Source organism: Engystomops pustulosus, chromosome 1, assembly GCF_040894005.1.
Source record: "Engystomops pustulosus chromosome 1, aEngPut4.maternal, whole genome shotgun sequence".
Taxonomy (NCBI): Eukaryota; Metazoa; Chordata; class Amphibia; order Anura; family Leptodactylidae; genus Engystomops; species Engystomops pustulosus.
Genome location: NC_092411.1, coordinates 99597005 through 99618852, shown reverse-complemented (window position 1 = coordinate 99618852; position 21848 = coordinate 99597005). Strand labels below are relative to the sequence as shown.

Here is a 21848-nt window from a genome sequence, read left to right as displayed (position 1 = left end):
TGTGCATTATCTAATTTTTCTAATGTACGTTCTCAATTTTTTTTCTGTGCAATGTCTCAGAAGACGTACACCGTGTTGGAGGCATATAACATGCTTGCCTCTGACACCGAGTCAGCTAGTGGGGATGATGTCCCCTTTTACCTATCATCATCCTCCTGCTCATCTTACAGTTACCTGGAAGGACCCCCAAGAAAGCGTCGTAGGGTTCCAGGGACTTCTGCAGGAGAAGTGCCTGGGACTTCTGCAGGAGAAGCGTCTGGGGCTTCCACTGATCCCACATGGGTAGCCCCAGATAATTATACTCCTCAAGACCCTGACTTTTTGGGCCATCCTGGAATTAATTTTGACACGGCAGGGCTCAGAGCTGTGGACTTTTTAAAGTTTTTTTTGATGAGGAGCTGCTGAATGTTATTATATTTCAGACAAATCTCTATGCTGCACAGCATATTGCCCAAAACCCCACTTCATTTTATGCACAACCCTACAGGTGGACCCCTGTCACTGCAGCAGAGATGCACAAGTATTGGGGCATAATACTCCTTATGGGGATAGTAAAGAAGCCTTCAATCAGGGACTACTGGAGCACAGACATACCACACCCCGATGTTCCGCATGGCAATGAGCAGGATTAGATCATTTTAGTGCCAAGTTTGCCCCCGCCAAACATGTGAGCATAGACGAGTCCCTGGTACAATTCAAAGGGAGACTTCAATTCCGCCAGTACCTGCCCAATAAGAGGGCAATGTATGGTGTGATGATGTATAAGCTGTGCGAAAGTTCATCAGGGTATACCTACAAGTTCAGAATGCCCCCCCTTCCTGGTTGTTACAGGGAAGATAGTGTGGGATTTGGTGCACCCACTGCTGGACCAGGGCTACTACCTCTACCTGGACAATTTCTACACCAGCACTACCCTGTTCAAGTGCCTCTCTTCCAGAAATACTGCGGCATGCGGCACTGTACGCAGAAATCAGAGAGGTCTCCCTAAGTCGCTGCTTGGGCAAAAACTTAAAAGGCACGAAAGCAGGGCACTATGCAGCGACTCTGTATTGTGTGTTAAGTACAAGGATAAGAGAGAGGTCCTTGTATTAACCACAATACATGAGCACACCATCACCCCTGTCCCAGTACGGGGTACCAGTACAGAACCCCCCAAGCCGGACTGTATTTTAGATTATAACAAATACATGGGAGGGGTGGACTTGTCTGACCAGGTGCTTCAGCCGTACAATGCCATGCGGAAGTCGAGGGTGTGGTACAAGAAGCTGGCTGTGCACATCATGCAGATAGCACTATATAATGCTTTCGTGCTGCATTGATATGCCGGCCAGAGGGGAACTTTCCTGGAATTTCAAGAGGTGGTAATAAAGCACTTTCTTTTTGGAGACCAGGAAGGGGGGAGTGCTAGCACATCTGGAAGTGAGGCCACATCACGTATTGTACCAGGGCAGCACTTTCCAGGAGTAGTTCCCCAAACAGCCAGCAAGGGAAGGTCACAAAAGAGGTGCAGGGTGTGCTCCAAAAATGGCATTCGGAAGGACACCATTCATCACTGTGAGACATGCCTAGAAAAACCAGGGTTATGTATGAAAGATTGCTTCCGAATTTATCATACATCCCTGGATTTTTAGAGTACCCTGTTGTTACCCTGACGCACAGCTTATATATCATGCCGCATGCCGCACCTTCCCTTCTAAACCCTGCCATGTGCCCAGCCGGTAGATTACTGCCCCGTATGCTTTACTCGGGAAAACATGCATCATGATTTTTAGGGTGTTTGTCTCCCAAGGCAGCAGCTGGGCACAAAATGACATAATGGATATTTTTTTACTATGCACTATCTATTATGCACTTTTTCAGGTGTCCACCTGTGAAGTTAAAATGCTAACTATACCCCTAGATTAATTCATGGAGGACTTCCTTTTTGGACTACCATTCCCATGGTTAGGAAAATTACAAGCTAAATTGTTCCTTCAAATTCAAATTGCATGTGTGGCAAAAACTCTGATTTAATTATATTGGATACGCACTGCATCCCCCTTTTTATTAGATCTCTCTTCCCGCATACAAGATATATGAACGTAAGAATATATGACAGCATCCATACATGAAAAACAGACCAGTTTCTTAAAGTCTGGTCCTCTTGGTACACTATTGGAGACAACCTACCTACATCATAATTTTTTCTTCCTGTTTCCTTCAGGAGATAAATGGGTATGTTTTTTTTATTGTTAATTTTTATGTTGTTTTCTTGATTTTACAGCCTGTAAAACAAGAAACCTACATATACCTAAATGTAGCCGCTACAGGTTTGAACTAATTTGTCAAGCACCAGGAGTAGTGGACCCACTGGACCACTGCGGATGATGATGTTAGCCAACACCTGGGAGTGGAGTCTAAGTAGTACCCTGTTTTCACCAGAGCCTTCCACAAAGCGGTATGGACTTGCTGCGGCGTGGTGCAACTTCAGCTTAGAGAAAGCCTCTTTAGCTGCCGGAGGCACAAGGGAGGAGAAGTGTGGTATAAACTGCTGGTAGTAATTGTCGAAGCCCAGGAACCTCTGTGTAGCTTAAAATCTTACTGGGCTGAAGCCACTGTCGAACTGCAGACAACTTGGTGAGATCAATCTGTGGGCTCCTGTTAGATATTATGTACCTGAGGAACAGAAGGCTTTTCTGATGGAACTGGCACTTCTCAAGCTTGGCAGAAAGGTGATTAGCCCTTAAAGATCTGAGGACTTGTCGTACATGACCCTGATGGGGCTCCAGGTCTATAGAGAACACCAAGATATCGTCCAGGTAAACCACAACACAGGTGTAAAGTAAGTCTAGAAATATGTCATTAACAAACTCCTGAAACACAGCCGGCACATTGCAGAGTCCCAAGGGCATGACCAAATACTCAAAGTGCCCATCCCGAGTGTTGAAGGCGGTCTTCTATTTATTGTCTTCTTGGATGCGGATGAGATTATATGCCCCTCGAAGGTCCAATTTAGTGAAGACTTTGGCTCCATGGAGGCGGTCGCGGAGAGTTCTTTAATAAAGGGTAGTGGGTAGCGGTTCTTTACGGTAACTATATTAAGCCCCCAGAAGTCTATACAAGGGCAGCAAGGCCCATCTTTCTTTTCAAAAATCCAGCACAGGCAGGAGAGAGGACTTGCGGATGAACCCTCTCCTGCAGGCCTACATAGCCTCTGTTTTGGGCACAGACAATGGGTACACCAACCTCGTGGAGGTGATGGGCCCAGTAGTAGCTCAATGTGGCAGAGTCTCTGATTGCTTCTCCAAGAAGACATCCGCAACATCTGTATAAGAAGCTGGGAGACCTACCAGACTCTTGGAGGACAACAGAGAAGGCACGGGAGTCACAGGATACAGTGCCACCAGACAGCCAGACTGGCATTCTGGTCCCCAACAAAGTCTGCCAGTTGAGCAGAGGTGCCTGGCGCTACAACCACAGAAGAACAGACAATCCCAGAAGAACGGACGACGTGGACTGGGGTAGCACGTAGAATTAAAGTCTCTCCTTGTGCAAGGCTCCTACTTGCAGACATAGAGGCTCAGTGCGGTAGTGGACTGGGTCATAGAGAATCTGCCCACTGACAGATGAGATGACCAGCGGCTTCTCGAGATGGACCACAGGAAGATAATACTGAGAGACCAGAGCAGTTTGATGCAGAGCCAGAATACAGGAAGGCAGAAGCTTGACACTGATAACCTGTACTGCAGCTGAGTAGGACAGGTATGTTCAGACACGGGGAAGCTTTGTTCTCACCTAGGGAAGCCTAGGTACGTGGATTTCCCGGATGCTGAGGACAGAGTGGACATGTCTGGGAAGTCAGTCAAGCTCTATCCACTTGCATGGTTTCCTCTGCAGCAGACACGGACAACGGCTGAGGTGGAGGTTGGAAGACAGGAGCCAACCGAGGCAGACGTTGGGCTCTGACTTGCACTTGTTCATGACGCTGCTCCTCAAGACGCTCAGTAAATTGGATGTAAATCTGGCAAGAGAGGTGAGACTACTCAGAGCAGACAGCATGTCATGTGCAGACAGTGGGGGTCATTTACTAAGGGCCCGATTGGCGTTTTCCCGACGTGTTACCCGAATATTTCAAATTTGCACCGATTGTACTTGAATTGCCCCGGGATTTTGGCGCACGCGATCGGATTGTGGCGCATCGGCGCCGGCATGCGCGCGGTGGGAAATCGGGGGGCGTGGCCAAGCGAAAACCCGACGGATTCGGAAAAACCGCCACATTTTTAAAAAAAATTGTGTCGCGAAAATTTCACTCACCTTCATCCAGGATAGGCCAGTGTATTTCGAGGCATTCCAGCGGACTTCAGCGCAGCAGCGCCACCTGGTGGACGGCAAGTCCCTTTTTAAAGGTTGCGACCAAGGCTGCTTCATTCCAGGCTAGCTCAGAAGCCAGGGTACGGAACTGAACCACATAGTTACCAACAGCTGAATGCCCTTGATGCAAGTTCAGAAGTGCCGTCTCAGTGGAAGACGCCCTGGCAGGTGCCTTAAAGATGTACTGGAACTTAGCAAAAAAGGAGGTGATTGTAGTGATTAGGGTCTTTCCTGTCCCAGAGGAAAGTAGCCCATGCCAGGGCTTTCCCTGAAAGGAGGCTGATGATAATAGCCACTTTCGACCATTCTGTGAAGAACTGTGTTGGCATATGTTCAGTGTGCAAGGAGCACTGGGTACGTCCGCAAAGGTCAAGGCAAAGTACAAAGTTGTATAGCAAAACTGTAGTAGGGGACTAAGTCAATAATGGAATCTAGTCACAACAGGAAATCTGGATAATCACAAAAGGTCAGGAATACAGCTTTCTCTCAGGCATAGAGCACAAAGATCCGGTAGGGGACACAGTCACAATACAGACAAGGAGCATACAGGACAAGTTTTCTCTAGGGCAGAAGGCAAGAAGATCCATCAGGGGACACAGGAATGGGTTGGGATTTAAACAGGATGGGCAGCCGTCTAGCACCAATTATCAGCACGCTGGTGAGTGAGGCTGCTGCAGGGAGCCTAGGGAGTGGAGAGCGGGACATGGGTAGCAGGAGCACCCGTGACAGAACGACATGGCATTATTTGCTCTTAATTGCATTTCCTTTATCATATGGGGAATTCCCTTGTGTGATTTGCGTCTTTTGTTCATCCTATGTGCTACTGGTAAGGGTCCTGCGCAACCCAAACAAATAATCTGTAACAACACACTTTATATGCGCATATCATAACTGCTGTAATACTGTTTCTTTTGTAAAAATGTTTATCTTTTAATAAAAAGTTTGGGAAAAAAAGGAAGATAGTACAAATGCATTTTTTGTTACTTCCAGGCCATTTGGAATTGTTTTCCAGTATATTGCAAAATAGTAAATTGAAGAATATTTAATGGAGTCTCTAGCAAGTAAACTTTGTCTCACAGATCATGGCCTTTATTTGGCTCTTCATATGACAAAATGGGCTGAGTGCATTGGGATTTTTTGCATGCTGTCCTAACCTAAATTCCATATTGTTAATGTATGGAGATAAGAAAATAAGTTGCTGAAACAAAAATAGGGTAAATGGGGGGACAACATAGTACAAGATCAACATCCATTTACACTTTACAAAAATAAAATATAAACAAAATACTTTTGCTGCCAATCTTATAAGTGAAGATGCTGGGTGTTGAAGTTCAGGGCTGGTGTGGTTATACATGGCCGTCGGTTGTGAGGCCTATTGGTTGTATTGTCAAATTCTATTAAATGGCTTTGGAGAGGGCTTATGGATTTTAATTTCACTGGCACTCCAAACTTGTAGGGTAACCTTTTTATGGTGCAGTTGTGTATTGTGTTTGTGCACATTGCTTAACTCGTGTAATGTACTACAATCGAGCTTGCGTGCTCACCTTGATGCAATTTCCAGATTGAGTTTACCGGTATTGTGTAACCTGTTTCCCTCTGTTCAAAATGTAATAAAAAGAAGTTGAAAAAGTTGACGCAATCTGTGGCACAAAAAGAGAGCAGCTAAAAGATGGTCTAGGGAGTTCTATACCTTTTAGTCCATGCACCAATTCATTAATCCCTTGCGCCACAAACTTATATACCACTGAAAAATATAGCATGGTTCCAGGATCACCCTACGCCAAAATGAATAAATGCCCCTCATTATCTCCAGAACAGAGAAGTGCTCACTAAGGAAGTCTGCAGACAAGTTCATGTTCCGTGGAAAGGGATACATCAAGCTCAGTACAGTGGACAGGAGTCCTTGAATCATACAGATATTTTATGCAAGGAGTCTCGACTTACTGTCTGAAAGCACTGACACTGTTACTGTGTACATGGAAGTTTTAGATCTTTGAATGCAGCTCATGAAAATGGGACAGAAAAGAAAAGTTAGTTGTATGTTTTTGCTAAGTGAAGTTCGAAAATTATTTATATCTTAATTTCCTACTCTTATTGATTTTATGTACAGTTTTTATGCAGTAGAGTTTTAGAAGTTTACTCATCAGCCCCCTGGAGTAGAAAGTCTCAACTTTTATCTCTCACAGGGGCAAACAAAGATGAATAATACATTGTGTGTCCTCCAGGCTCTCCTCTGTGTCTATGGCTTCTTCCTGCGGCATGGGTCATGTAAATCATTTTCTCAGCGAGGAGAATCATTTGTATTATGCCACCTTTGATCTGGTGCTTTGTGCTGTTCATTCAAATTGAACATGTTCCCGTCTCATGTTACAGGCAATCACACTCATTTTATTCTTGCTGGCTTTACTCTTTCTCCAGTACTAAAAACACTTGTATGTACAGCTTTAATTATAATATATATTCTGTCTGTCATCGGAAACCTACTGACCATCATAACCACAAGCATAGATCAGCATCTGCAGGCACCAATGTACTTCTTCTTAAGAAGTCTGGCAACTCTAGACGTCTTTTTCATCTCCACTACAGTTCCCAAGCTCTTATCTGTTCTAGTAGGCACTGACAAAGCTATCAATCTGAGTGGCTGCCTTCTACAGTTACACTTATATCTCTCTGGAGGTGGCACCGTGTTTTATAATTTGGGTGTCTTATCAATTGATAGATATTTAGCAATCTGTCATCCTTTACAATATAACACAATTATGACCAGTGAGCTCTGCTGGAAAATCGTTCCTTGCATCTGGATACTTGGATTTTTGGAATTTATCCCAGCCATCCTTCTTATGTCTCGCTTACACTGGGGCAGTAGTAATATCATTGATCATTTCTTCTGTGACACCTCTGCACTCTTACGTTTATCCTGTTCTGATACTTACGTCATTGAAACCATTGTTTTTTATGTTGCTTGCTTTCCAATTTTAAGTACTTTAGTTCTAACAATATTTTCTTACTTTTTCATAATTTCCTCTATATTACGTATCGCATCATCTTCTGGCAGAAAGAAGACTTTTTCTACCTGTTCTTCACACTTTATTGCTGTAATAATTACATATGGATGTTGTATTTTTATTTACATTCGTCCTGCAGGAACTATGACTTTAGGAGTTGAGAAGCCTGTGGCAGTCTTCAACAGTATAATAACTCCTTTCCTACATCCATTCATCTATAGCTTAAGAAATCAACAGGTTGTGACCAGCTTAAGGCGTATCATAAAATTACACAATTAAATTGTAGTTGAACTTTAATTTTTATATTTTGTTGCACAGGCTTACATTATGAATAAAACTTTGTTTTAACATTTATATTAATTTTCTCTCGTTGCTTATGTAAAAGACACAAAGAGGGGCATTTATCTGTAGATTTGCACGTCTTTTTAAATCATCAACATATAGATTCCCAAGATAAATCAGGTGCAACACAAGAAAACTCGGTCACAGCAAACTTTGCATGGAGAGTGTCTTGCACCCAAGAAATAGTGTGCAGAATAAAGCCCATGCACTCTTTTAAAGGGAATTTGATTTCATGCATTGTAAACCAAACATAACTTGAGAATGCTATAGCAACACTGATGCAGAGACATGTCTTGTTTAATCCCTGATCCAAGTGGTTTTGCTCAAAAAACTATTATAAAATTCAGGACCTTGGGAAAGCTGGGGTTGCATGCTGCCTGACGTTCATAAACACATTACACTGAGCTTTCTGAACTGTCTAGACAGGACTAATCAACCTGAGCTGGATCACTCATACACAGCAGCTGGGGGATGGGTCAGCGTTTGATTACTTCTACCTGTTAGGGACAACACAGTGATTGCATTATTCTCTGGTGCAGTGAATCATTAGTGCAAGATGAGGCAGCCACATTATCATAATTTTATAATAGTTTTTTCAGCAAAACCATTCAATTCAGAGATTAAACAAGATATGTTTCTGTATCAGAGCAGCTACAGCATTCTCAAGGTATTTTGGTTTGTAATGCATGAAAACAAATGGTAAATTTCCTTTAATAAAAATAGAATTTTTAAAAGAGGTAATTCCACTTTTTTGCAATATGTGCATAATTTTTCGACCCAGTGGTTTTTGTCAAGTGCAGGGAGTAGTGGATAACAGGGATATATAATGTACTGTCATAAAATCTAATGGCGCCATTCATTTGTACAACAGTACATTACCCACAGCAACTTTCCCTACTCTATGGGGCAGATTTATCAAGCTGTCTGAAAGTCAGAATATTTCTATTTGCCCATGGCAACCAATCACAGCTCCCCTTTAAAATATTCATGAGCACTGGTAAAATGAAAGCTGAGCTGTGATTGGTTGCTAAGGGCAACTAGAAATATTTTGACTTTCAGACAGCTTGATAAATATGCCCCTATATATCCCTGTTATCCACTGCTCCCTGCATTTGATAAAGACCACTAGGTCGAATTGTTACACAAATATTGCAAAAAAGTGGAATTATCCGTTTTTAAATAAAAATTCTGTTTGCGTTAAAGGTGTGCTTAGGCTTTATTCTTCACACTATCGGAGTAGGTATCCGAGCCCGTGCAACACCCGTCCTGCCGATGTGCGGCCGCACCTCTTTTAGATTTGCACCCAAGAAACATACAAAAGGAAGTGCAAAAATAGAGAAGAGAATGTAATAAATCTCTATCAATTTTTTTCAATTAGTTAATTTTCTGATAAAACAAACATAATTTACTATCACTATTCACTCTCTAAGATACTTCCAAAAGCCCAATTTTGAAGTAGAATTCCTCATTCTTCAAGGTTCTATAACAAAACAAGATTTGTATCTCGCAAAGAATTGCTCCATAAAATGAGTGGACTTGGGCTACAGGATTTGTGGGTAAGTAATAATTTCAGTAAATGGTATCTGGTTGTAAATAGTTTCTACTTTCATAGGTCCTAATTAGTAATTAGATTCCATAGCTTGTAAATCCATTAAAAAGAAGGAGTGATTTGTGGTACCAGTGAAATGCTAGAAGAAGCTTATACACAAGGTCCACAACATACTACTGCCCTTAAAATGATGTCATAACATTCCTTGTGGCACTATTTCACATAGGAGTCTATGGGTCCAGACAATACTAGGACACCTGGGAGCATTTTGTGATTGCAGAGCCACAGTTTCAGGACAAAGACTTTAGACAAAAGTATGATTGTGATAATCTCAGATGAACGTAATAAAAAAAACAGAGAAGTGTGTATAATTATATTATTAAATCAATCTTAAGTTGTTATTTTTTTTTAAATTCTAACTTTATAGTATTTTTTTGTTATGGGGGCTATTAAACGTAAATGGTCATAGTTATAAAACATGTAGCTGCCTCGTTAGCGCAGTAGGTAGCGCCTCTCATAAAACATGCCCAGGCCACATACACCAAACTGAAGAAACAAATTATTAAATACATTTTTTGTAGGTTAAAGGGGTTGTTTGACTTTTTATAAAACTCTAGAGGTGGGCTTTAGGAAGTGAGAAGGGGATCTGCTCCTGAGCCTCCTCTATACAACTTAACAACATTAGGACATAATGTGGGTAATTTAGCATATTTTTTTTGTAATTTTGTTACAAATGCTGTTTGCAACTTTCCATTGCACTAAATGAACGTAGGACAGTACAAAGTCACTTTGACAAAGACCCTGCATGAGGCAAATAGTTTTTTTGCATAGACTAGTTTTCATAATAGGACTGAATTCATGATTTTGTAACTTTTGATGTTTTTTGTGACTTTTTATGCAACCGTCACCAAACCCCCATGACATAAAACACAGCCAGCAGAATTATCAAGGACAAAAATCACTTTAAAAATTCTGACGTGTAGCGGAACTCCAAAGACAGACATAAAACTGTCGTAAGGAGCCGATCTAATGATAAATTCTTAAAACTTTCTTAAATAATGTAGAGGTGGGTTCGGGGGCTGTAAAAAAAAATGTGATACAGCCCAATACAGCGCTTGGACGGGGACATGTGTTTAGAACATATAAAGTAAAAATGTTTTAAAGGTATACAAACATAACAAGCTTATAGAAATTGTAATTGTGATGACCCAAAGAATAAAGGGATATATTTTTTGGATGCTGAATAGTGAGGGAGGCATCACATGGTGCTCTCGGCAACTGTACCACACCACCAGCTAGGACCAAGACCCAACAGCCTTACATTACTCCTACTGACAGGCACCCCTCAGCACCAGAGCAACAGAGGATGCCATGAACTATCATGCCATGTAAACAGGTATTGAATCCCCAACCTTTCCATGTGGAATTAAGAACAAACTGTAGAAGAGAAGAAAGGCGGCCACCACGTGCAGTCCCCTGCCCATTTAAACTTGTGGCTTCCCCAAATGGGGCTGTGCTGTTAACAGGAAAAAGCACTTTACTGCATCATTTGTTTGATTCTGGTTATAGCTTTTAGACCCCTTCTGATATTTTTTTAACTTGTCGGCTAGTCATTTGCATATATTTGTTGCCCGCTCTGAATGTTTTTATATAAATAATTTTAAAGCATATCCGTTAAAAGTTTATTTTTAACTTTCCAGGCATGGCAATTTCTCTCCATGTTTTCTCTTTCAGAATTATATGACATGGGTACTAGTTGTTGATAGATGCCAACTTCAGTGTTCTTATTCGCAAACGTGTAAGGTATGGCTGACATTATCTGGATTTTCATAAGAGGTGGTATTACAGAGCCCTCAACATAAATGGTTGGTGTTTGCTGCAGCAAAAACTCACCATTTACACCGCTGAGACAGCTGAGAGTTTATGCAAGACTAGCAACACTAGCAAAACTGCTATGTACTGCAGTACTGCATTAATGGAATATATGGTAGAAGTGATCAGACCCTCAAGGGTTAAAGTACCCTTGGGGGATCTAAAAAATAGAATAGAAAGAGGAAAAAGAAATTTAGAACTGATATAAAAATAACCTAAATAAATCATAAACATGTGAGGTATCCCAGTGTCCCAAAAATCTAAATCTATCAAAATACAAAAATGGAACAGAAAATTGCACCCAAATGTAACTTTTTGCCATTTTGCAACTCAAAAGGTTGTACACTATGCAACATGTTGGCAATGAAAACATCATCTCATCCTACAAAAAAATAGACATAGCTTTGCACGCTGTAGTATGCAAAAAATATTGGAAAAATTGTAAAAAAAATTCTAAGAACAACTGTAAAACTTTTTCCCCACAAGTCAATAGTTCTTGGGATATAGAACAACTTGAACTACTATCTTTGTTACCTATATCCAACAATTTCCTTGTTATACCCCTCACTTTATCTCACTTCTGAAGTAGCTCTTTCCCCTGCCTGTGCTGACAAGATCTGAAGATTATCTTCTGAACAAATCTAAAACAAATCTATGGTCTGAAAGGAGGGGATGGGCTGCTATTCCTTGTTCACAGAGGAAAATATCATGTGACATGTCTCTTTGAGTATGTAGCAGAGCTCAGTGTTGACAGGACTGTGGATACTGATGTCTCCTATACAGAATAGTGAGGTAAAAGATCTCCCCTGTTCTCTATCAGTCCCTCCATCCCAGTCTGTGATTCTACAGAACTTTCTCTTCACCTCATGCTGCACCCCTTCTCCCACCTTGTATTCGGCACTATAAGCTTCGTGCGGAGAAGCTATTAAACGTTAGTGCTCACACAGCACAGGCTATACACTTCATGAAATGGTGTTACTTATGATTTCTGCCACTTATTACATGTTCCATACTCCTACATGTGATGAAAGCTGCCAGGCTAGTCACTATACACATTCTTTAAGTACACTGTGCTGTGGATTTACTTGTAGGATTGATTTAATGCTAAATTACTTTGAGAAAGAACACCAGGCATCATGGGATGTGTAGACAAATTGAATTGGACTCAACTTCAGGGCAGGTACAGGAAGACGTTAGGCTGCGTCCACTTCAACCCTGGTGAGAAAGATTTTTATCACTTTCAGAGCAGAAAGTGGCATAACTTTAGAAAGAAAAGGGCAAGCAGCACAATATGGGCATTGTTCTGTTTTTAAAGAGGGAATCACATATGAGAATTTGGTGTAATCATTATGACTTTACAGTTATGCTTGAAGAAGGGATATTTAGATTGTATATTTTTGCACATCTTTTTTCTGTTTTTTTTCCCTTTCATAGTTTTCTCAAGTGAGTTTAAATTTTTTGATTGAATGCTCCATGTACTGTAATACTACTGTATTGTAGTATGTACAATTGTAAAAGAGGCCCAGATTTATAAAAAGTGGTGCAAACTCCCTTTTTAGATTTTGCCTCACTCCACTGAAGTTGTGCTAGATAATTCTATTGTGGTGCACAGTTTTCAACTATCTGGCAAAATCTGCACTTCTAGGGACAATGTGGACACAGTTGTCCCTTTTATTTTTGGTGCACTTTCATTGTAGACAGAATTGTGAATTGACACAGTCAGCCTTTATTAAAGGAAATCTATCATTAAAATCCAGCATGATAAACTAGGGAAGGTTACTCACAGATCCATGCACTTTGACTGTGGTGATCTTCTTATATTTGTTATCCATGGCCTCCTTCCTTCTAGAATCAACTCTTAAAATAATGCTAATGAGCCTAAGGGGTTACCCTAGCCCCTCTATAATCTGCCTTTACAGATTTCTAATAGTATATCTTATACAATAATGTAAACAATAATGATCCCCAAAAAAGGAAATCATGAAATCTCCTTGAAAATACGGAAAGCTGATGTTCGATTTGTTTGTTTGTAAAATTTTACAACGCAAATCACAGACTATATTACGGTATCCATACAATAGTGATGGGTTACAGACATAATATGAAAACCATCAAAGCCATATACCATTTTCTAGGTAAAAAGGCTTCAAGCAAAGAAAGCATTAGTAAAGAAATACATAAATCAATCAACATATCAGTAGAGAACAGGTGTGGAATGAGGGTGGGGGGTGGGGGGGTTAGGGGACCTGGGGGTGACCTTTACAGGCTGTGCCAGGCGCAATGTACTGGCTAGGGAGGATGGGTGGGGCTAACCTAATCTATAGAAAAGGAAAGGGGAGAGGGGGGTATGTGGGGTATGCTTGGAGAAATGAGAAAAGAGGGACCTCCCCTGAAGGCATTTTCCTATATTTATTCAACCTTACTGGGTGTCTTCCCCTGAATTCTCTTTTAGATGAATTTTGCAGTGATCAGATTCATAGAATGAAAACCACGGATCCCAAAGTTTTTCGTAATTGCCATGTTTTCTACGGTCATAGGCACTTAGTTCTTCCAGTCTAGCTAGTTGGGCGATTTATTTAATCCATTGTTTTATAGGAGCCGGATAAGGGATTTGGTCATTAGTAGGCGAAAATAGAAAAGCATTCAAGGATGGTTCTTGGGGTGTGTATGCGGGCTGATATTGAGGAAGAGGAGTTTAGGAATGATGTGGGGGGCATTTGGACAGATTCTGTGGATTATAGTGTCCACGTGGACCAGAAAGGTTTTAGTTTTTCTCAATCCCACCAGATATGAGAGTATGATCCAATGTCAGAGTCACATCTCCAGCAAGTGTCTGGGATGTTACAGTTGAACTTTTGAAGGATGCAGGGTATTTTGTACCATATTGATGTGAGTTTGAAGTTTGTTTCTTGCATGGTGATGCATTTTGAGATGCAGTTCGAGAAGAACCTGAAGCTCCTTTTCCCATGCAACAATGTATTGTGGATTGGTATTGCTGTCCAGGTCTATTAGTTTTTTGTAAATTGTGGATGATGTGAGTTTGTGGAGTGGTAAGGTGGTGGACAGAAATTCTTCTATCCAGGTTAAGTTTTTGTCGAAAGGGCTTATTTTAAGCAACTTTTTAAAGTAGTTTTGATTTGCGAGTACCAGATGAAATTTGGACCTGGGGAATTGTTTATGGAAGTCAGCGAAGAGTGAGAAGGAACCATCTAGTAAAATGTCACAAACTGTTTTGTCACCCATAGGCAAATGGGGTAGGAGCCAATGTGTAGAAAGGGCATCATCTATGTCTAGGAGATCTCCTTTCTTTGTGATGGGGGAGGGTACCTTCCTAATCTCCGGAATTTTTGTGGATGTAATCCAAATGCCAGCTACCGCTTGTGTGGGGGAAAGCCGTAATTCGCTGCGTGGTCTTTGCGTATTGGGATTTGAGTTAGAGGAGGAAATCTTAGGCAGATCTCTATGTGGACATATATTTTAGAGTTGTAATTTTTATACAAGTCCTATAGCCTTGTTAATTTGATGGCTTTGCAAAATTGTTTAAGGTCAGTTAATCCTAGACCTCCTTTCTGTCATGGGCGTGTCATGATTGAGTAAGCCAAAGTCAAAGAAATGGTTGGGTAATCTGATGGGGAGGAATTGCATCAGATATGTAATTTTGTAGAGATTGACAACATTCATGAGATGAAGGGGATTTTCCAGTTCTTAAGGGTATCAGGTATGGTGTTTAGTAATGGGTTATAGTTAAGAGCAAACCACTCATTGTGATCTTTTGATATGTTTATCCGCAGATATGTTACATGGGTCTTAGCCCATGGAAAGGAGGAGTTGGCATTTGCTTCCCTGATCTGCTTCTTGGGACAGGAAATATTGAGGGCCATAGATTTTGCGGTGTTTATTTTGAAGTTGGATAAAAAATGAAATTGTTGAAAGAGATCCGAAAGGGTTTTGAAAGATTCTTGTGGATTGGTGGCTATAATTAATAGGTCGTCCACCAAAAACAGCTGTCACGTGTACCTTATTTCTAACTTTAAGGCCCGATATTTGCGGGAGTTGCCTAATTTGGGTTTCCATTATAAGATCAAATAGGAGGGGTGAGATTGGGCAGCCCTAATGAGTCCCATTTGAAATGACGGAAGGTGAGAGAGTTCTGTTTATCCTTAATTCTGCGGAAGGGGCAGTGTAGAGCACCATGATATTTTAGATTGCTTGGGGCGGGGGGCACAAACTTTTTTAATGTTAGTTGCATGGTCAAAGGCCTTCTCAGCATCTGTAGATAAAAATGTGAGTGGAATATTTATTGACTGGGCAAACTGGATCATATTGAGAACACATAAGGTATTGTCCTTTCCCTCTCTTCCATTCACAAAACCTACTTGCTCAGGGTCAATAATGGAAGAAGTAGTTTAATCCTATTGGCTAGTGATACGGCAAAGATCTTAACATCTACATTGAGAGGTGGGTCAGTAGCTCCTGCATGGTGTGGGGTTTTTACCTTCCTTGGGAAGAATGGTGATGTGAGCTTGTATCGACTGTGTGGGGAATTGTATAGAGTTTGATAGGGAGTTACAGGTGTCTAGAATGTGGGGCAGAAGCAGATCTTTGAAGATTTTGTAGTAAGCAGCCGAGAAGCCATTAGGCACAGGGCTTTTCCCCGAAGGGGAGTCTTTAAGAGCTTTTTCTAGTTCCCCTAATGTGAATGGTTTGGTCAGGGTGTTGGCTTGTTGCGAGGTTAGTGCTCATCACACGCCTGTATGTGGGGATGTATATGTGCCCGCAAATTTGTGGCATGTGTGGCACCGTTCCGCGCCGTACATCGGGGAAAGATGTAGCATGCTCTGCATACTGCTTTGCGTAATATGGCGTCTCTGTTGGTTGAATTGAGGACCTCTGACCTCTTTCAAAACACACTAAGGGGGCCATATCTTCATCCATATCTTCATCCTGTATCTTGTAGAGTGTCTTGAGGGACACTTTCGGGTAACCCCTTGATTCTAAGGTTGTTTGGGCCTAGTGGCTGGGGTTACAGTAGGGTGGATTTTAAGGGCTACCGGAGGTAGAGAGAAGGAGCCAAGAGCCAGCTGAAACTTGAGGCCCCGGCTTTTGGGGCCTACAGGCAGCAATTAGGCCGGAGCAGCAAAGTTCCCAAAAATCGCCGTTTTGAGCTCCAAAGGGGACCTGGCAGTGCTGGTGGGCCATACAAGTAGGGTAAAGCCCAAATCTGTAAATTTAGCCTCCCTGATGTTCGATTTGTAAGCCGCATGACATAAAAATAATATAGCCAGACATTTGAAAATGTATGAAAACATAAATCAGATAAATGGAAAATAGTATTTAGTAACTAATTTGGGTGGTAACACTTATTTGTCTGCAAATTAGATAATTTAGAAAAGTATAAGTATTACATAAGTAAATGGAAAATGTATCAGCCAAAATTTACCACTAATGTGAAGCACAACAAGTGAGAAAAACAATTTCAAAATCAATTTCATAAGTTAAAGTGTTCAAAGGTTAGAACCATATAAAGCAATGCTTATCAGACTACCAAAATATTGGGCTGAACCTTGAAGGAAATCAACCATTTAAAAAAAACTAAGAAACATCTAAATATTCCATCTTACACTACTACGTACTTACAAGCTAAGCTTGACACGGCAGGATCACCTAGAAAATAGAATTATAATTCGAAGCATGAAGCATGGGGAAGCGATGTCCAGCGCTTAGGGTTGCTAATTATGCACTGCCCCGCAGAGAGGCATGAATTCACAATCCTGACATTTCTTCTATCTTTATCTTCTGTCTGCAGGCAACACAGATAGCCAGTGCCATAGTCTGCTCTAAGGAGCTAGGGTCAGGATGACAAACCAAGGCACCCTTAACTGAATCAAAACCTCTATAACCACTTAAGGATGCAAGGTTTTTTCACTCATTTCTTGCTCTCCACCTTCAAAAATCCATAACTTTTTCATTTTTCCCTGTAGAGAGCTGTGTGAGGGATTACTTTGTGTACAACAAATTCTACTTCTCTGCGACTTTATTTATTATTCCATGCCATGTACTTGGAAGTTGGAAAAAATTCCAAATCTGGAAAATTTGTAAAAATAAAAGGAATTTGAGTTACATTCTTGCGGGCTCAGTTTTTACGGCTTTCACAGTGTGCTCCAAATGACCACTCTGCTTTATTCTTTGGTTCGGTAAGATCACAGTGATACTAAATTTATGCAAGGTTATATTGCGTTTTAATACATTTTCAAAAATTAAACAAATGTGTACGAAAAAGAAAAAAAAATTGTCTCCAAATTCTGACGTTAATAACTTTTTCATACTTTGGTCTATAGAGCTTTATTGTGAAATGAACTGACATTTTCATTGCTACCATTTTGAGGACTGTGCAACATTTTGATCACTTTTTATTACATTTTTTATGTGATGTAAAATGGTGTAAATTGTGTTTCAGACATTTGGACGCTATTTTCCGCTATGTGCTTCGCCGCCTTCAATAACTGTTTTTATATTTTGATAGATTGGGTATTTTGGGACACAGCAATACCTAATGATTTTTACTTTTACTGTTATTTAGTTTTATATCAGTTTTAGGGAAAGGGGGGTGATTTAAATTTTTATATTTTATTAATTTTAAAAATTTTTTTTACTTTTTTTCACTATTTCTTAGACCCTCTAGGGTACTTAGATGGTTTGATTGTTCCTACCATACGAGTACGGGGCGTCCTTTTAAAGAAAATAGGGAGGTAGTAATAGAAGGCTGTGAGAGACAGATAGAAATAATTTCTCTTTTCAGGTCAGTGCATGTTGCTACTCATAGTCTGCTATAGTACAGGGCCAGTCCAAGTAGCATTTTCTTCATGTAGTGCTACCATACAGTAGACAGTACAGTCTTAGCAGTATATGCATCATCCAGTACCAGCCTTAATAGTATTTGCATCATACAGTACTATCTTACAGTACCAGTCTTAGTAGAATTTGTATAATGCAGTGTTATGTTACAGTACCAGCCTTAGTAGTTTTTGCAGAATAAAATACTAGCTACAGTACTAGCCTGTGTACTGTTTGCATCATACAACTTTATTTTACAGTACAAGACAGAACAATTTTTATCATACATTTTTTACATTATAATACCAGGTTTAGAACTATTTGTATTTTACAGTATTACTTTTAAGTACCAATTATCAGGGCCACCATCATGGGGCATAGTGGGACAGTTCTCAAGGACCCTTCTGTTTTCCTATCAAAATGCGGCCCAAGGGGCTCACAGTATCCATTAAATCCCCTAGTCTCAGGCCCTGTATGAGAAAAAAAATCTGTACTCACCTTCCGGCTTCTTCTTCCGACCCTGACGTCCCGCGTGACATCATATTTTATGCACCATGTGGCATTTGAACTGTGATGCCCTGCTGCCGCGACAACGCAGCGTCATACTGATGCGCCCGGGCCGGAAGAGCTGAAGACTGAGCCGCAAGGAGAAGATGGACCAGGGAGAATAAACCAAAAGGTCAGTATAAAAGGGGCGTCTGGCAGAACCTTTTATTAAAGGGGGCATCTGGGGTGGACATTTCATTAAAGGGGGCATATGGCAGGAAATGTTATTAAAGGGGGCATCTGGCAGATCATTTAATTAAAGAGGGGCATCTGGGTGGACATTTCATTAAAGGGGGGCATCTGGCAGGACATTTCATTAAAGGGGGCATCTAGGGGGGACATTTTATTAAAGAGGGGCATCTGCTGTGAACTGGGGGGCTGATTATGGACCGGTGGGGCTATCTATATACTGAGGGGGCTTGTGCAGGGGCTATCTATATACTGAGGGGACACATGCTGGGGTAGTCTATATACTGAGTGGGCACATGCAGGGGCTATCTATATACTGATTGGGCATGTGCAGGGGACATCTATACACTGAGTGGGCACGTGCAGGGGCTATCTATATACTGAGTGGGCACATGCTAGGGTCCTTTCTAGCTTGTCATGGCTCAAAAATGTTTTGGTCAAAAAAAATTGTTTATAATGTTATGTATCAATGTGGGAATGGACACTGGTGGGGAGGGCCCACAAACATCTTCCAGTAAGGGGCCCAAAAATTCCTAGTGGCGGCACTGCCAGTCATAATACTGTTTGTCACGGGTGTCCCTGCGACCCATATCCCGGTCGCAGATGACTGCTCTATGCCGAAGAAAAGCTGTATTCCTTGCCTTTTTGCGTTTATCCTGATTTCCCTTATGACCTTTATTCTGTTCCTCATTTCGATCTGGTGCTGCCTGTCCTGGCCTACCGCTATGTTTCAGACTCCGCTCCTGTGCTGCCTGTCTTGGCCTTCTGCCTGTCCCCCGGCTACGCTTCTGCCTAACGTCTGTGTACCTCGCCTTGGTTGCCACTGGTGATACCATGCCGCAACAAGTCCAACCCGTTTTGCTCTCATGCATACCAGGTGCCACATAGATTCTGGTCCCAGGTGTTGGCTTATGTCATCTTCCGCAATGGTCCTGGGGCCACTACCCCTGCAACCTGACATTAAGATCCAGCCATCTTAATGTCAGGTTCCAGGGGTAGTGGCCCTGGTAGTGGCCCGGCCAAGATTCCGCTTTCTGAACTGGCTGATCTTACCACGATCGTGGTCCAGCAGCCTTAACAAATTGTCGTACATGGACAGCAACTTACACATATCACTGCCACCCTGCACCAATTATTGGCTAATCAGCACCAGCGTCCAGTACCTCCAGTACCACCCATTACTACGGCTGCATAGTCTACTGCGGAGCCCAGGCTACGTCTTTCCCTGCCCTCCAAATACGGCGGTGAGGCCAAATTATGCAGGAGCTCCCTACATATTGAACTGATGCCTTCACAGTTCACCACAGAACGGGCTAAGGTGGCTTTCATGAACAGTCTTCTTTCTAGGAAAGCTCTGGCATGGGCTACTCCCCTCTGGGACAGGTCATGGGTCCTCTCTCACTGCACTCCACACTGAATTCCAGTCTGTCTTTGATGAGCCTGCCCGGGTGTCTTCTGCTGAGACCGCACTGCTGAACCTGAGTCAAAGAGACACATCTATTGGAGACTACGCGGTCCAGTTCCATACTTTAGCCTCCGAGCTGGATTGGAATGAGGTGGCCTTGCTTGTTACGTTTAAAAAAGGTCTGTCTGTCAGATCAAAGACACCCTGTCTGCACTGGTCCTGTCATCTACTCTGAGTGATCTCATCTCTCTGGCCTCTCAGATCAACATCCGGTTTACTGATCGCTCTGAGGAGCAACATCTGGAACAACCACAAGTCAGGACTCGACGTCTGCCCTTCTTGGCTCCAGTCTTCCAAAGACCACCTCACCCGTCTTCCGTGTCTGCTGCAGAAGAACCCATGCAAGTGGATAGAGCTTGTCTGTCTTCCCAAGAGCATTCCAGATGAAGATATGAGAACCTCTGCCTCTATTGTGCCAGCCCGGAGCACTTTCTTATTTATACCGCATTTCTCCTTTATCGTGGCACCCCATCGTGGTGCTCACTAAGAAAAACGCTAATCCAAAACTCTGGCCTCTTGCAGCTGAAGAAGCATTGTCCAAGCTGAAGTCTGCCTTTGCCTCTGCTGTCGTTCTCATCCGACCTGATACAGAGAGACCATTCCTGCTAGAGGTTGATGCCTCGTCGGTTGGTGCTGGAGTCTAACCCAGTCTAACCCAGAAAGGGCCCAAAGGTTGAACCCTCACTTGCGGCTTCTACTCCAAGACCTTCTCTGCCGCAGAGAGGAAATTATTTCATAGGTGATCAGGAGCTCCTGGCCATAAAGCTATCTTTGGAAGAATGGCATTATCTGCTGGAGAGAGCTCGTCATCCAATCTGTATCTAAAGAGACCACAAGAATCTCCTTTATCTCCAGACCGCTCAGCGTTTTAATTCAAGACAGGCTCGTTGTCCCCTTTTCTTCTCCCCCTTCAACTTTAATATACACTTTTGTCCTGCAGAATATTAAGGCCGATGCCCTCTGTCATGCCTTGGATGTAGTTGGGGAAGAACCAGTTCCTAGACACATTGTTCCTCCAGAACGACTGGTTCTTGCTTCTCCAGTGGACCTTCGGCAACTTCCTCCTGGCAAGACTTGCATCCGACCTATTCTGCGGAAGAGGATACTGCCTTGGGGACATTCCTCTCGTGTGGCTGAGCACCCTGGGGTGCAACGATCTGTTGCCCTCATTTTCACAGGACGGCTGCAGGACATACAGTAACTCTCGGACATTTCACATACAAAAGCCTTTTGTTTCCTTCTGCAATCACATCACCAGAGGTGTTTGTATCCAAGGACATAGTCTTATTTCAAAGGGACCATGTGACTACATATATGAGAAACTATCTTCACACAGGTAAAATTGTAGGCACTAATAAAAGTGGTTTGTAAAGATATTTTGTTTTATTCAATTATAAATTTATTTAAAGGGAACCTCTCACCACATTTGAATATATACAGCTAGTGGCAGGTTTCTATAACTAACTGACACCCTGCTTTTGGCTAAAAATTGTTTCCTTCACATCTCCATAAATCAGTTTTATTTTATATTATCTGGCATCAAAGGGGCTGTGCCTCACTTGGCCGGCCCCTCCCATCTACTCCTCCCCTTGCCTTATGACTCCTTTGCAAAATGTACCCCATGTACGCTTTTGCTAACATGAAAACACAGCAACCTTCATGGACTTCTACTCCTCTCCATCCTCTATAGAGGCTG

At 42.0% G+C, this 21848-nt stretch overlaps 1 protein-coding gene across 1 annotated transcript; it reads left to right on the top strand.

Annotated features, from left to right (window-relative positions):
- Positions 1 to 6701: 6701 nt before the first annotated feature.
- LOC140117575 (olfactory receptor 6C3-like) lies at positions 6702 to 21353 on the top strand. The gene is made up of 6 exons (XM_072134475.1): positions 6702 to 7592; positions 12553 to 12561; positions 20112 to 20279; positions 20354 to 20510; positions 20675 to 20778; positions 21093 to 21353. Exons 1-6 carry the CDS (start codon positions 6702 to 6704, stop codon positions 21351 to 21353), a joined length of 1590 nt encoding a protein of 529 aa, XP_071990576.1.
- The last annotated feature ends 495 nt before the right edge of the window (positions 21354 to 21848 follow it).

Coding starts and splice junctions, on each gene's coding strand:
- LOC140117575 (XM_072134475.1), top strand. CDS start 6,702: ATGTTCCCGTCTCATGTTACAGGCAATCACACTCATTTTATTCTTGCT. Junction 20,280..20,353: donor CGTTTAAAAAAGGTCTGTCT/GTCAGATCAAAG, acceptor CTGGCCTCTCAG/ATCAACATCCGGTTTACTGA. Junction 20,779..21,092: donor TAGAGGTTGATGCCTCGTCG/GTTGGTGCTGGA, acceptor TTTGTCCTGCAG/AATATTAAGGCCGATGCCCT.